The 16,022-nt window shown below is 36.1% G+C and overlaps 1 protein-coding gene across 1 annotated transcript; it reads left to right on the top strand.

Moving 5' to 3' along the window:
• The first annotated feature begins 3,552 nt into the window (after nucleotides 1-3,552).
• Nucleotides 3,553-15,676, top strand: LOC146133729 (2-phosphoxylose phosphatase 1-like). The gene is made up of 7 exons (XM_083397834.1): nucleotides 3,553-4,722; nucleotides 5,456-5,551; nucleotides 10,502-10,662; nucleotides 11,267-11,432; nucleotides 13,779-13,960; nucleotides 14,128-14,303; nucleotides 14,768-15,676. The coding sequence occupies exons 1-7, from the start codon at nucleotides 4,644-4,646 to the stop codon at nucleotides 15,324-15,326; spliced, it is 1,419 nt and encodes a 472-aa protein (XP_083253960.1). The 5' UTR covers nucleotides 3,553-4,643; the 3' UTR covers nucleotides 15,327-15,676.
• The last annotated feature ends 346 nt before the right edge of the window (nucleotides 15,677-16,022 follow it).

The following is a 16,022-nucleotide window of genomic DNA, read 5'->3' as shown; positions in this document are numbered from 1 at the left end:
AACTGGATATTTAAGTTAAGCCGAGCACAACTGTTTCGTGATTAAGCTACTGTCAATGGGGGGGTTGTGACGACCTATTCAACCCTTCGCTTTTAAACAGCACATTGGTATATTTAGAGAAATTAAAGCAGTAGCGTTATGACTAAAAGTAATGTGAATTTAATTAGGTGCCCTTGAATCCGTGTTTTGAAATTATTTACCTAATTTTAGTAATTTGGGTAAAGTAATTCGAATTGATTCAAGTCATTTGGACAACTTATTTGACTTAATAATGGTTCTGGATGAATACATTGTTTGGCAACATGCAATACGGCTGGCTTTGTTTGTACTTCAAGCTTCAATTTCGGTGATTATTAGCAAAGTTTTGTTCAGAACTTAAGTTTAAGAATTGAAAAAGTTGACTTATTATTTACAAAACGTGCCTTGCTGTTGCAATGAATTAAACTACGAATTGTTATTTGTTGAAGAACACTTGGCTGGAACTTTATAAAAAAAAATTGACTAGGCCTTTGTATAGTGCGGAGTTGAGTAAAATCACATAATTTTTAAATTGCCCTAATGAGTAATTCCAATGATACCAAAAAAATGTATGGGGTGTCATTTATAATACTCAAGCGTGCCACGAAATATTTAGGAATCTTGAGGAATTTGATTTTTGCAGTTATGGTAAGCCTTCTGAATTTGTAACAACTCTTTGTGCATGATTAGGGAACAATACATCGAATATTTTAAACTTGTATAGAGTCGATTGTGTTGTTCCAGTTGGGAACCACAGGGTTAAGCCTTAGTATGTTCAACACTCCCAAGAACTTGAACTTGATTAACATACCAAATCAAATCTTTACTTTTTTTAGCACTCATATAGTCTCCTGTGTGTAGCTTGGTAAAACACTTGTATAATATGGAGGACCGCGATGAGATAATTTATTTATTTCGTGTTCACCTCTTGCACAAATCAAATCCAATAAAATAAAAATCTTGCTGTCTTGATAATGGTAATGCTTTGCGCGGGCACAACAAAAATCGTCACGACTCCAACCGATTACAACGAATATATATAGGGTTTTACTCATTTCTTTGCTTAGTTTAAAACTATCACCCAACACGGGTTTATGGCGGCAAAGCCTTTCTTAACAAAAATAAAAGTATATTTAAAACCCACACTGTAGTGTAGATGGTGCTAAACCAAACAAGAATGCCAGACCAATAGATCGTAAATATTTCATAGATTATATTATAGAGCAGTTAAGATAAGCATTTCAAAACCGCATAGAATGTATACGCCGAAAAAATGCTATAGTTCTGTTATTCCTATTAAGAATGAAATGCAAATGGCAAAGGGTTACTTTATCCTTTAATCAACCGAAGTTATTTTATTCAGTTATTTCAGCCACGAGGCGTCCAAATATCCGGTAGTCCACGATATACCATTATTGTCCAATATCTTGCCAAAACAAAAGAGAATCGACTGCTTTTAAAACCTTTTGTCCCAGTAAACTGACTATCTTTAGGTTGACCTGAGCAAAACTGTTTTATAATTAAGCTACTGTCAATAAGGGTATTGTTACGACTTCTTCAACACTTCGCTTTAAAACAGCGTATTGGGTTATTGAGAGAATTTAGAGCAGTAGGCCTACTGTTATGACTGAAAGTAATGTTACATGAAGTAGGTGCCCATGAATCAGTGTTTTGACATTTTTATCTGATTTTAGTGATTTGGGCAAATTAAGTCGACTTAACTAAAGTCATTTGGACAAGTTAATTGACTTGGAAAGTGTTTTGGTGAACACAATTTTTAAATTGGCTTTTTTATCTGACTTTTGCACATGTATAGTACAGCTGGCTTTTTTGCTTCAAGCATCAATTTTCGTTTTTTTTTTTAGCGAAGTTTTGTTCAGAATTTAAGTTTAACAATTGAAAAAGTTGACTTATTATTTACAGCGCGTGTCTTGCTGTTCCAATAAATAACCTGCGAATTGTTATAAGATTACTCGACTGGAACTTCTATTTGTAAACAAATTGACACGGCCTTTGTAGGATGCGGAGTTAAGAAAATCACATAATTTTAAATCGCCCTAAATAGTAATTTCAACGTGCCAAAAGACAGCTTAACATTTTAGGGCATATAACGATACTTCGACTAAATAAAAGTCAATACAATTGTTTAAAATATATTTGATTTGCAATCCAAATAATAGTGTAGGCTTAGAACACATCACAACTGTTAACACCCTTAATCCTTATGCTATCAACAAATGTCGTTTACTAACAGCTGGGTTTTAAAGACCTACTTTTTTAATTGGAACAAACTGGAAAAGGCTTTTCAGACGTTCCAGGATTAAATCTCCATAATAATTAAAAAAAAAAATAGCGGCTGAACTTTCCACATCAACTTTTCAAACATAAAACCTTCGAAAACCCGTAAAAAAACACGTGTTTTTTATCAAAAACATCTTTAGTCACGGTAAAAAGTAGTGCAAGCAGTCGTGACTGACTGCGTGCGTATGATTTGCGTCAAGTCTGGTCGGTGGAGACGCGACAACAAAAGAAGCAGCGTTACACTCCATTTGGTCTCGCTATTCTAAGACTGACAGTGCTATAAATAAATAATTCCAACTGTGGCAAGGTGGTTAGACAATTTCCCAAAAGATAGTTGAAGGGCACCTATTTGTTAGACATGCAATGGTTGCCATGTTCAGCCTTTTCATGTCCGTTAGCCATCTTTGGAAGCCGTTTTGAAGCAGCATAGTCAGGCTTAAGGAAAATCATCTTCGGGCAGTATACCATGCAATGTGGGCTATAGCCTGTTGTCAGCTGTTCAATAAACCTGTATGTAAGACGGAAATGGTAAAAACAGCTAAAGAATGGTTCTTTATGGCATTTCCTTGGGTAAACTTATTTGCTACGAATTGTGTGCCTATAGCGTGAAAGTAAGCCACGTGCACTGAGAAACCCTGCTTGAATAAGATATAACAGCTCGTTTATCTTAGTTAGACCTTGTTTTTTTGCATAATACACTTTTATGCTGATCCTACGATCATAGTTTATTAAAATTAGGTATGGTGTTGTTTTAAAACATTTTTATAGATACAGCTTAACATACTATAGCACCGTTATAAGTATTGAAATAAATCATTTTTTACTTGGTTAAAAGTATTTGTCAAACTGTTTAGAGCATAATAATGAATGATTAATTTTGATTTAACCTAGTCAACATGATTAAATATGAGTTAATCATTAATGGAATTTGTTCAATAAACCTGTATGTAAGGCGGAAATGGTCAAAACAGCTAAAGAATGGTTCGTTATGGCATTTCCTTGGGTAAACTTACTTGCTACGAATTATGTGCCTATACAGTAGTGCACTTACGCTACAAAAACTATTTGCTCATAAAAAGGTGTCAGAAAAGCTTTAGAAACTCAAGTGTCGATGTAACTTGATCCAAATAACAAGTCATTTGGGCATTTTGCTGAAGAGAAGTCTATTCAGTACCATCGCAGCCTTACTTAATTGTGTGAAGGCTGTGTGCGCTAATCGTTATGCGTTTTTTGACTGACTGTTTTTAAATCAAACAGTAATGATTACAGAATGAGTGAGCAAGCATATAATTAGACCTTAAGAAATATGGGAAAAGAATATCACAATTATAGAAGTCAATTAAGATTAAAAATAAAGCTACTAGCGTTTTAATTAAAGAGCTGGCTGCAAATATGTAAACCGGCCCAGTTGTGAATAAATTTCGCAAAACGTTGTGATACTTTTTTGATGGACAGGAAAAAGTGAACTGTGTGCATTTAAAAAGGGATGAAACCCAAGCAACGGGTTACTCTGAAAAGTGCAATTATTTTTCTGAAAGCTAAAGTAACAACTTTGCGTTTTTGCTCGTTTACTAAGTGTCCATACAGGCCTAGGTCAACCGTATACTACATTTCTAGTTCAAACTGTACATATAATTGATAGGTCAAATGTACATAGCTCGGTTAGCTGTATAGATTGGTCTGTAGGGGATCGTCTTATTATTTGTTGTTATCACAAATTAAGTTTTATTACCAACTTTATGACGTGACCCAAACGCAATCCTGTCGCCATTAATCATTGCTCGTAAAGCAACACGAAGATGTTATTTGTATTCCGTTAACACGCCTCTGCTAAACGATGGCCAGGCGATGTGTACAAAAGCCGTTTGCATTAAGCCAAACGAAACTTATAACGAAACTGGATCCCAACTTAACCAACTAAAATAATGTAACGGACAGAAGTTGTTATGCTGGACTGTTAGTACTGTGCATGGACATTAAGCTATTCCTGTAATTTGATTGCCGTTGTGATGTTATTCAATAAACACAGATACGTTTAATACCTTGCTGTGGCTAAACTGTTTGAACACGCAACCTTCGACATCAACCTTTTAACAAACGAAACTCTTTTTAACAAACGAACTATTTAATCATAGCAGAAAAACGCATCAGCTTCAAACTACTTCAGTTTAGCCCTGCAGGTCTATAGGTCAACTGTACATAGCTTGGTTAACTGTACATAGGTTGGTTAACTGTACATATAGCTTGATCAAATTGTACATAGAAAGTTATGTAAAGGATATCACGGGATGTAGCTTGGCTTCAGAAGCAGCAGACAACAAGACATGAATGTGGGTAAGCTGCATTATGGCGTGGCCTTGCTCCTTGCATTGATGGCCGCAAAAATGTTGGGGTGCTTTGTAGGTGAGTTCGTTGCTAATGTTTACCGATAAACTTGTTCACTTGCTTAACTTCTACTGATTAAACAGCCCGGAGAAAAACGGACAGTGGTTAATTGTAATATCGAACAGTTCAGGGCCATATTGGGAGAACTATCAAAGCCCAGGGAAGCTATATTACAAAAAAGCGTTTTTGAGATTTTCCGAAGTGGTATTTAACCCCCACACAGTTGTAAATGTCACGAATGTACTATCTTTCTCCGAGACAAATTCCAGACGGCAATTGTCGAGGGGGGGCAAAAAATTGACTTGCTCTCATAATGACTTGAGTAACCGAAGACTGGGACTGGGACTTGACTTTTAAAGGTTTATAAAAGATGCCTCTGGATTTTAATTGGCCCTAGTGAACATTGGATTTAATGCAGAGACATATTCGCAATATTTAAAAAACAAGTCTAAATGCCTTTGTTTTACAAAATCGTTAGAAAGAGATATGTTCGGATTTTCATTGACCCCAGTGTACATTTAGATTTATCGTCGTCATAGATTTGTCATACATAACAAAACAAGTTCAATTGTCGTTGCTTTATATTTGCAAAAGCTTTGGAAAAGACTTACGTCCGAATTTTAACCCGGTGCATATTTGTATTTAACCGATACAAACATATGTCATACTTTTTGTTCCCAGAAGGCGCTCGGAAAAGTTGATTGACAGACAGCAATGTTAAACACTGACTGGCTTTGGTTTATTTTTGCAGATGCTCCACAGAGTGATTGGTCGTCAACGGAAAAAATAGATCAAGTGGTTTCCCAATATTGCAACGCACCTGGACGAATGATGAACGGAACTGAAGGTAAAATACTGGATTTAAATGGCTCAAATGTATATTCTCATCGTGAAATCCAATCGCCTTATCGCAAGATTCCATAAGTTAAAAATTGTGATTAAATACAGATATGTATGTAGCTCAAACACGTAGTTCAAATGCATGTAATATATGACAATCAAAGCAACACAAAAGCCTTTTTTTCAAGCTTTATTTAAAATATTGCGCGTTTGTTTTCTTTTCAATTTCATTCAAATAATAATGGAATGAGATGCTACAAGGTTTTTAATTTATGCGGTACCGCCCAAGTTTGGCGGTTTAATTTAGGTCGTTTTTCCAACATCAAGGCTGTTTTATTCAAAATTTAGGTCGTTGTTTTGTATGTCGCCATAAGTTGGGACAAATCTTTATTTTATTAAATTAAAAAGTAAAAAGTTTACAATTTCGTTCCTTTTTAAGATAATGAGTAATGGTAATTTGGAAAATCATAGCGTCAAATATTTTGTTTAGGAGAAATACCACCCTTTAACTGTTAGATTTACTTTTAAGAATTTGCAAAATATGCGCAACCTCACCGAACCGTTGAACAGGGAGATTCAGATTGACAAATGCCTGGCTGTTTTGCCGAATTAGCTTATTGTAAATAACAGCTACTCATGTTATACTGCACAATTAAGGGCTTCAACAGTAGGAAATATAAGGCGTCTGCTAAGCGTAAATCAAAAGGGCTTTCAACACATCTTGTCAATATTTATTCTATTGACATTGCCGTGTAGATATAGATCATATCAGACATAATCAATTTCAGTTAACACCTCTAAAAACGAAAGTGGTGCCGATTTCGCAGTCCTTGAACCCAGGGCTTTAGCAAATATATAATATTGACGTATTTAATGGGATGGTTTCCACCACTAGAGGCGTTGCGTGAGTCAGATGAACAGTTGCGAGCGCCTATCTTTTACAATGGTAATCCGTGGTTTTCAATTACGTGTTTTCGCGCTTTGTTTTTGTAGAATCTATTATGAAGCTAATTATTCGTTTAAAGTTAACTTTAATTAATACCTATAATCAGTTTTTATTCGCAATTTCGTCAAATGCTGGTAGCGAGAAGTTGTTAAACATGTACTGTTACAACTTTAATTTTGTACTTAAAATAGGGTTTCGGTTAAAACCAGGAAGCATTTGCGTCAACTTTAAATTATAAATAAAATGTAATTAGAATATTTAAGGCCAGCTAGTTGCGAACAAAGCTGAAATAAGCATTTTTATGAGGGAATATTGTAGTTTTTTGTGGTACTGCTGTTTTTTAACCTTTGCATTTTGCAAGTTCATTCACACTTTTTAACAGTCATTTTTAATTCGAAAATATATCTTCTGTATAGTATTCTAAAGGATATTGTATTGCTTGTGAATTAACTTAAATTTTTCCCCAGATATTTCTTTTGTACTCAACATTAATTTAACACCTTTTCATACAAGATACCTCACATCTTAGGAAAATATTCGAGTGATCCACATCCTTTTAAAACAACTAACTATTTGTACTGTTTTGAAATGGGTGTAATTTTGTAAATGTTATCTTATTATAACCTTTCTTACAAGTGACCTCGTGTGGTTTTACCAAAATTGAATAAATATAGCCTGGAGCCCTAGAGCAGACACTATCAAGCAAGCTTGTGCATTTGGCTGAAAAATCAGGCACTTGCTGAATTCCGAAGAATATTTTAGCTACAGAACTGAAATCTTACATCTTGACAAAGAAACCGTATATTTGTCGAACAACGCCAGGACAATGAAAGAAGTTTGTCAGTTTCCAATGTTACAAACAAGTCACAACTACAATGAATCTTATCATTCTTCAAATAGTAGTCAAATCACTAGAATAATATTGTACTGATTTTAATATGAAATTTAGTAGAATGTTTTTTACTTGTGGTTTTTTGTGTACTTCAGGTTTGTAAAGCATCAATTTAATTCGCAGCGTTTAAAACAACTGTATAATTTTGTTTCACTTAGTATCATACAAAAAATAAATGCATATTATGAAGTTTAATAAAACAAGCAAAACTGTTGACTTTTTGTTAGGTGTGAACTGTAGTATATGACATCAAGAACATGATTAAAAGAGTTTTTTAATGCAGGCTTGTTTGAATCTTCCCTTGTAGAAATTATATTTCCAGATTTGTCTGTTTTGATTCCAAACCTATAAAAACGGTATAAATAATTTTTATAAGATAATGATTATTTGCTACAAATAAAACAGTATAGCAACTAAACAAGTGTATTTTTTGAATTATAGATTATTATTTATTTCAACTAAATCAAACACCGTTAAAGAATCCCATAACTTAAAAAAACTGCATATAACAAACTAATATAATCAGGGAGAACTAGAGGTAGAAAATAAACTTTTACCTGTTAGATCACTTGGAAAGCAGCATCTGCTTAAATTGTATTCCAGTACCAGTTTCTTTAGTTCCATAAATTGTTAACCCAGGAAGAGAATGCATAGCAGGTTTAATATTACCAAACAAGTATTTTCTAGAAGTTTACACAAAATTCTCACTAACTTCAGAAAATTATAAACAACATTATTAGTAAAAATTGACCAATATATCTAACTTCATTATGGTAAACCCTTTCACTTGGTAAATGCATGCTAGTTTAATGCACTTTCTGGACCAATAACTAGAAGCTTACCCCAAAACATACCACAGCCACCTTGCCAAACAAATTTCTCGTGAAAGATTTTCTGAGTGTGATAACAAGCTAAAATCGTAAACTAACTTAAATAACAATTCAGTCTTTGATTCGGGGAGTGGGAAAGGCGTAAATTACAACAATTTATTGCCAGGATAGTTTGATGACTGGAAAAAGCAATGTTCACATACTTCTTTGCGATAAAAATTGAAAAAAAATGGTCTGATAGTGACTACAGGGATAAACTTACCAGTTAAACCGGTCAAAATGTCGCAAACGGCCCTAATAACTGAATTATCGACCAAATAGTGCCAGTCTCAGACCTATCGCCATTGTAAAAAAATGCGACTTCATCTGAGTCGGTCCGCGCGACCCCTAGTGGTGGAAACCATCCCATTGTGCTGCGTTACGTAAATGTCAAGAGGCCATTACTGAACATAGTAAGATAACACTATTTTCTTCTGTTTTGCAAAGTGTGCAATCTTTCTTGAAAATGGCCTTATGACGAAAGCTTTAGTTTTCTTAAGCGAAAATCTACTCATTTATTTTGAAAATTAGGGGCGTGCAAGGTAAAGAACAACTCTACTGACGCGTCAAAGAACGTTTTAGAAAAATGTGTTACAAAAAAATTTTACAGTCATAATAAAAATCACAATATAAGGTTAAATGGCAAACAAGTGGTGACATTTTGGTTTTGCAACACCTAGCTAGAGAGATGTGCCCGTGGTCAGTGGCTTAGCCAGCCGAAATATGTGAGGGACGAAAATTTTGAACTGGAACTAGTAAGAGTATTTCATTTGAAACACCGCTTCTTTGAAGCAGAAAAATAGACATTTTTGAGTAGGCAAACTATCAACTTAAATAACTTGACACTAAAACTGTTACCTCACAACGATAAATCGACTTTATATAAAACATAAACAAATAACTATATTTACAACGAATCAGTAATGATACTACGATTAAAAGTCCATTAGTCGCTTCCCGCCAGCGAGGCTCGTTATAACTTGATTGCTTTAGCCATTGTATTAACAGCCGTATCGAACACAAACAAAAATGCTAGCAAACCGTTTCGCGCAGCAACTGACTGAGTTTTAACGCAATACTCAAAAGCCATTAAAAAAATGACTAAAAGTAGCAAAACTACATTAATGTATACCAGGGTGGTCCAAGGTTGACAACATCGCGGGCCACAATATTTCATGCATATTTTTGCGGGCCACAAACATAAGGTTACAGGAGCGGATCGACGATTTTTGTTTAACCAGGGCATAAAATGTTAAAAAATGACGTCACAAAGCATCGTCAAAGACTTATAAGCTCCAGAAAGTTGCTGCTATAGTCGAACTTGTTCGCAAATGAAAAGGAGTGTTATTGAGACTGGGAAACAAAACTTTCAATTTAAACGACTGCTTATTATAAGCTAGGAATGTTCGCGGAAACCGTATGTATCTTGGTAAATTTTCGATGTTGCATACTACGCAATCGCTAAATTACAAAGACGTTATCGTTTCGCGCAAAAATGTATCAACTAGATAAATTTGGGTAAAATTGCATCTTAGAAAGGGTCAGAGCGGTAGCCTAAAGTCAAAACGAAACCCTCTAAAACAGGGATGTCCAACCTTTTAGCAGAATGGGCCGCATTGCCACTTCAAAAATGTTGATGGGCCGCAAATCCCATTAAATTAAAGAGGTGACGTCATATCGTGACGTAATAAAACAACTTTACTTATAAACTACCGCTCTTCCAGATAAAACTCGTGCGCAAATACGCAAGAATTAACCCCGGGAAAGCGAAGTTCTAATCGCGCGAAACGCGAAAAATTGAGTTTACATGCCGTATCATGCCATGGTACGACACCATTTATTTCCTTAAAACGGTCCGCAAAAACACGCATTAAAAAAACACACACATGTTGCTTAACAATGATGCGTGCTCAAGTGTTCTATGGATGTTGAAATGCGACATTAGACTCGATTATAGTCTCAGAAATTCTTAAATTAGGTCTACATCAAATCTAGCGCTTTTTGCACATTTTAATATTAGTGTAAACAATTGTTTTAAATAAAGGCTACTGAAATTGAGAATAAGCGGTGGGCGGCACGTAAACATCAGGCGGGCCGCAGGTTGGACATCCAAGGCGAGGGCCACGGTTGAGAAACCCTGGGTTATAGGGTTTAGCTTAAAGTCATCACAAACATGCATACTTTTCAGTGCGTGTTATTTGGTTTTGTCAAGTTAATTCGTTTCAAAAAATACTAATTTTTTCTTGTCAGGCTTAAGTGACGGATCGGACCAACAGCTGTGTTCCGTCGTGGTTTTGGTGAGACACGGAGATCGTACTGCGGTATCAAGGCCGGGTAAGTACCGTGGTGATTTCCACAACAACTCAGCGCCTTCGCAGTTCAAGGAGATGTTGGCAGAATACAAGAATGCGGTAAGCTGGTGTTTTAAGGTAGAATAATGGGAAAATGAAGACTTACTGATTGATTCGCAATTATGAAAATTCAGTCATTTTACAACTAAACGGATCTTACAAAGATCCGATAGCTGTTTAACGATAAATATATCGACAGAATTTACAACTAATAGTTTACAAACAGGATGATATAAAGCATACTGGGACATCCAATACAACTAAGAACAAATGTAATAAACACGAAAAGACCGTTAAGAATAGCAACCTGTAAAGCAGGGTTTGTACAGAAATGATCGCGTAATTGTCGCATGACCAGAATCTATTTGCGGGATTTTAAGAAATTTTGCAGAGGCGATTTCGATCAATTTTGAAATATATCTTGTTGGTTATAATCACCATTGGCTGAAAAAAGCGGATGAACCGGCTGATCCGGCCAAAGTCAATATTAAAGTCGGACAATTTCTTAATCGCGGAACAAAGCTGAAAATATAGGGGACCAAGAATATCGACTTTGCTTTTAAACTTTTAAAAGGGTAAAGCAGTTTTTTTTTACTTTTTTTCGTGGCGACCTTATTATAAAGCTTATGTAGGCTTATTTTATTTTTTGCTTTACGTTTCACAGCTTGCTACATTAACTGACGAGGACAAGCGATCGTGGCACCCAGATCTTAGGGGTATAGACGTTTACCCCACCCCTGGTAGGGACTTCACCCTCACCGATGTGGGTATTGTACAGGCGATCGAAGTGGGGCAATACTTAAGGAAAAGATACTTGTCAGATTGCAGAGGTACGTTGTATTAGATTCACGGTAAAGTCTGGGGATCAGTTTATGATAATAGGTTTGTTTGATTTTGATAAAATTGGGACGAATGGGTAAAGTGTGTTATGTGGGTAATTACTGGTGGTTATCGTAAGTCTGTTAGTTGTGTCAATGTTTACCCTGTCACCGGTGTTATTTTTGCAAATGACTTGACTGGGACTTCAAAATGACTTGTTTACAACGCTGCCTTTCACTAATTATGGGAATCCTATAACTCAAACCAAGGTGGTTTAAACCCAGGTATGCCATTATCAGTAGCCGAAGTTTTGTACTGTGATCAAGTGAAAGATTAGCTATGCTTTGAAGTAGTTGTTTTAAACCGTTGTATCAAGCCTTTACATTTTTTTAGCGTTTAAATTCCTATTGCATGTGACCAGCATGTGACCAGCAAAAAATGCTCACTAATTATCTGGGATAATTAATACTGGTCATGTTGGACCAACCGAACCTAAACTACAGTATTTTTGGCAAATTAAAAACAGAAGTTAAGTTCACGTGGCTACTTTATGGTGTTTGACGCTTTTTTCGTGTTTACCTTTTAAAAGCTTTGCGAACAGATGGCTGTTTTTGAAGCTGTCGCATAAACTTACAAAGGTATGAAAATTAACGTAAAACTTTGCAAAATGCTTAGGCATTTCAAGCCTGCTAAATAAATCCCCACGTTTATTTGGCGTTTTTGTTCTGAACACCTTGTTACAGAAACGTGACATAGAACCTCAACCGGATGTTTAAAATCCACTTTATAATACCAGGTTGTAAAACTGTAGATGGCCAAATAAAAGCATTCCACAACGACTGGAAAAACAAATGAATAGGTTTAAAACACTTAACTTTAGCCGGGTAAAAACCACTAAAATGTTTTGGGAGATAATGGCAGAAATTTGTAACGATAGTGGTATAGCAAAATAATCTAGCAAAGCTAGCAATTCAGGTCAGACACATTAACCAGATCTTAAAAGATTGGATGTCACTACTATTTGTAAGCTTTTATATTTTAGTTATTTTACTCTGTCTTTTTAATCTTTATTGTTTCTGACTCTTTCTTATACTGTTGCGTTTGTTTTTATTCAGATATACTGACGATGCCTTAGTTGGCGAAATATATATATATCTTTTAAGATCTGGTTAATGTGTCTGACCTGAATTGCTAGCTTTGCTAGATTATTTTGCTGTTACTGATCAGGAATTAAGGTCGACATTTATCTTGCAAGGGTCAAGGTGATTTCTATTTTTCACATATTCAGTGCAACATATAGTGGTATAGTTCTTTTTTATGAGACAGGGTTTCGCACTGCATACATATAATGAGATTTAATAAATTTGACAGCCAGAAATATCTTTTTTAAGAATATAGATTAGATCCTATTTATACCCAAATATTAGCAAATGCTTACATCTGTTAAGCAACATTAAATGTTTGCCACTCTCTAATAAGCAAAAGCGTTAGTTAGTGAAACCGAATTCGCGTCACATATGCCTTACAAAACAAAAACTGATTTACCGACGGCTGCGATCATTTGGTAAGCTTAAAAGCGTGGCTCGGCACATCTGGGAATACTTTAGGATAAATTATTTATTTCGATCTGTTGCATCTATTTGGACATAGAACAGCCGTTACGTGTGTACGGCACCGCGCTGGCGAATTGATTAAATGTCTCCCACGCAATGAAACATGTAGTGAAGCAAAATGTATTGTACATAATTCAATCTGAGGTCTGAGACATTAAAACTTACGTTTAAGTAAGTTTTATATTTTACCTAATATATGTTTGCAGCCAACAGATTGACTCATGTTCCGGACCTCACATTGATTTAAAATCTGAGGTCTAAGACATATGGGAGTCCACTTGTGGTCCATGGAACATGAGTCAATTTGTAGGCTGTAAACATATATTACGTAAACTATAAAACTCACTTAAACGTTACGGACAACCCATGATATTCAACTAAATATAGGACGTCAAGTCAAATCGAAAATATTAGTTTAACTACTGGAGGTAACTCAACTTTTCAACGCAACATCTGTTTCACTTGTTTGAGCATCGTAATGACGTCACACTTTTTGTCAAGAATGTTGGGTATCGGTGTATCGGAATAAATGTCGGGTAATATTAGATTAATATATATAGCGCATAAACAGTGCCTTTTTCGGTGAATCATTACTGCCCCTTTGCAAACCTTTTTTTTTTACACACTCGAAGAAATCTCCTAGGTGTGTTATATCTATAGATCTGCCTTTGACAAGTGCGGTGTCCAGTGCGGTTTCAAAAAACAAAAGATTATTTAGCTCTTTCAAACTGATTGTACCTTTAGATTGCCAGGACATCATTGCCTCGTCAAGTCGAAACGGTCGGACTCTTCAAAGTATGCTGGCTTTCATCTACGGGATGGCACCCCTGCGCTTCAGGGAGATTGCGTCACGAGCGAGATCGACTGATGACGTGTACATCTGTGACGACAACGAGACAGCAACTGTGTCCTGCAGTTGCAGCGAGGTTGGAAATGGCTGTGTAAAAATATTTATCATTGGGGTGAAATGGTTTACCATAAAGATGTCCGATAGTATCGAAACTAAAGTTATTTAATCATGATCTGATTACAAACTGAAATTTTTCGTCAATTTTTTAATCGGTGACCTTGATCAAGATTTTGTTCGATTCAGGTTAAAAAGATCCGGCAGCTGCGAGCCTCGTTCCGCGACTGGAACCTGGAGGACAGGACCATGCGCTTCTTGTACGACTTCCTGGATGTGGGGGGTGGGGAGGGGGTTTCCCTCGGGGATGGGGCCACCTACCGGACAGCGACCCCAAGTCGAACGTGGGACTGGCTTGTGTCCAGGTAAGATAAAAAAAGGAGTTAGAATAACAAATATACGCTCAGATTTAATTGACTTAATTGGTAGAAATAATAGTTTTATAATTATTGGAAGATTTAATTGACTTAATTGGTAGAAAAAATAGTTTTATAGATTAAAAATGTATCTTTTGTTGCTAAAAAACTTGGATTTTGGCCTAATGTGCATAATTTGAAGGGGAACTTGTCTCGTTTTATGTTAAAAGTTATGTGTTTAAAATACCAAATTTTACGTGAAATAGTTCTGCCTTAAAACTACCAATTCAATTTACATTTGTCTTGTTTTAAACTTAAAATATACCTTATAATTAGGAAACATACAGTGTTTTTAAACCCGAGAAAACTGACAAACCTTGATTCAGCACAGTGCAAAATAAGGCCGACTTCGAATCAAAAAATTCTATTCTGGCGAAGTTATTATCTTTTTATAACCACTAACCTTTTATCAGGTATTTATGCCGCGGTGAAAGGCTCCCCTGTATTGACCAAACCTGCCTCAACACTTCGGTGCTTTCCCGGCTCCAGGCCGTGGTGGAAGGGAACCACCGGCGCATGGTCAGGGACCCACGGTACCTTCGGGCCACCAGCCTGGCCATGTTCCCCTTCCTTCAAACATTGCGACAGATCTTCACAGAAAAGCGAGGTTCTTCCTGTGGGAAATCCCCCGATGTGCGAGTATACTCGACGCATGACGTCACAATAGGACCATTGTTCAACGCCCTTGGAGCCCCGATCGCGTCCAAAGCGCCCTACGCTTCTCGACTGGCCTTCGAGCTCTGGCGTCAACGAGCGACCTACGTCATTAAGGTGATTTTTAACGGAAATGACATCACGAGTCGATTGGCGTTCTGTTCTGACGATTCGTCCGCCAGGTGGCGCCAATGTAGCGATTTTGCGGAAGAGTCCAATTCCGCGTTTTGTCCGTTGGAAAAGTTTGTGGACTTTTTAGAGGACGGATTCTTCGGGGACATGTCCGGCAAGGACTATGAGTCCGCATGTGGTCCATGACTCACGAGTCAATGTGAAGTCTGAGACATAGCAGTCCACTTGTGGTCCATGACTTACGAGTCAACGCGAAGTTTGTGACACAAGAGTCCACTTATGGTCCATGACTTACGAGTCAACGCGAAGTTTGTGACACAGGAGTCCACTTGTGGTCCATGACTTACGAGTCAGCGCGAAAGCCTAGCTTGCCTTTGTATTTTAATTTATATTTATATATTTTAATTTAAAGTCGAAAATTGTAGTTTTGCGCTTCGAATTTAAATTACCGTCATTATTGGTTCTTTTTTTACTTTATATTTTTGTATGCATTATTTTATAGACAAACGAAGCACAAATATTGAATTCTTTATTTTTTATTTGAAGGCTGTTTCCTGATGTGTTAAGTTTCAGTCATTACTTATGTCTCTTTTTCTGTAACGAATACGCGAAACTGTTTTATATCCTAAAGAGTGATAATGAAGTCAGTAACAAGATTTAAAACTTTAATTAAAATCTAACGCAATTGACAAAAATTATTCATCATTGTTGAGTTTTGAATGGATACTTGTTTTATTCGGACATTATAATGTATATGTTTTATATACCAATATTTTTGGTAAAGAACAAGATTGGAATTTGACCTCTAAAAATACAGAAGTATGTCTTGATGTCAATTGATAACAATTAACGTCAATTGAAACAATTGATTTTCCTTCGCGT

The sequence above is a fragment of the Ascidiella aspersa genome, chromosome 9 (assembly GCF_963924565.1).
Source record: "Ascidiella aspersa chromosome 9, kaAscAspe10.2, whole genome shotgun sequence".
Classification (NCBI taxonomy): Eukaryota; Metazoa; Chordata; class Ascidiacea; order Phlebobranchia; family Ascidiidae; genus Ascidiella; species Ascidiella aspersa.
Note: the sequence above shows the minus strand (reverse complement) of the source record. Positions and strands in the feature narration are given on the sequence as shown.

Excerpts from the sequence above, each read along its gene's own strand:
- LOC146133729 (XM_083397834.1), top strand. The coding sequence starts at position 4,644 with ATGAATGTGGGTAAGCTGCATTATGGCGTGGCCTTGCTCCTTGCATTG. Across the intron at positions 5,552-10,501 it reads AATGATGAACGGAACTGAAG|GCTTAAGTGACGGATCGGAC; the intron begins GTAAAATACTGG and ends TTTTCTTGTCAG. Across the intron at positions 11,433-13,778 it reads ATACTTGTCAGATTGCAGAG|ATTGCCAGGACATCATTGCC; the intron begins GTACGTTGTATT and ends TTGTACCTTTAG.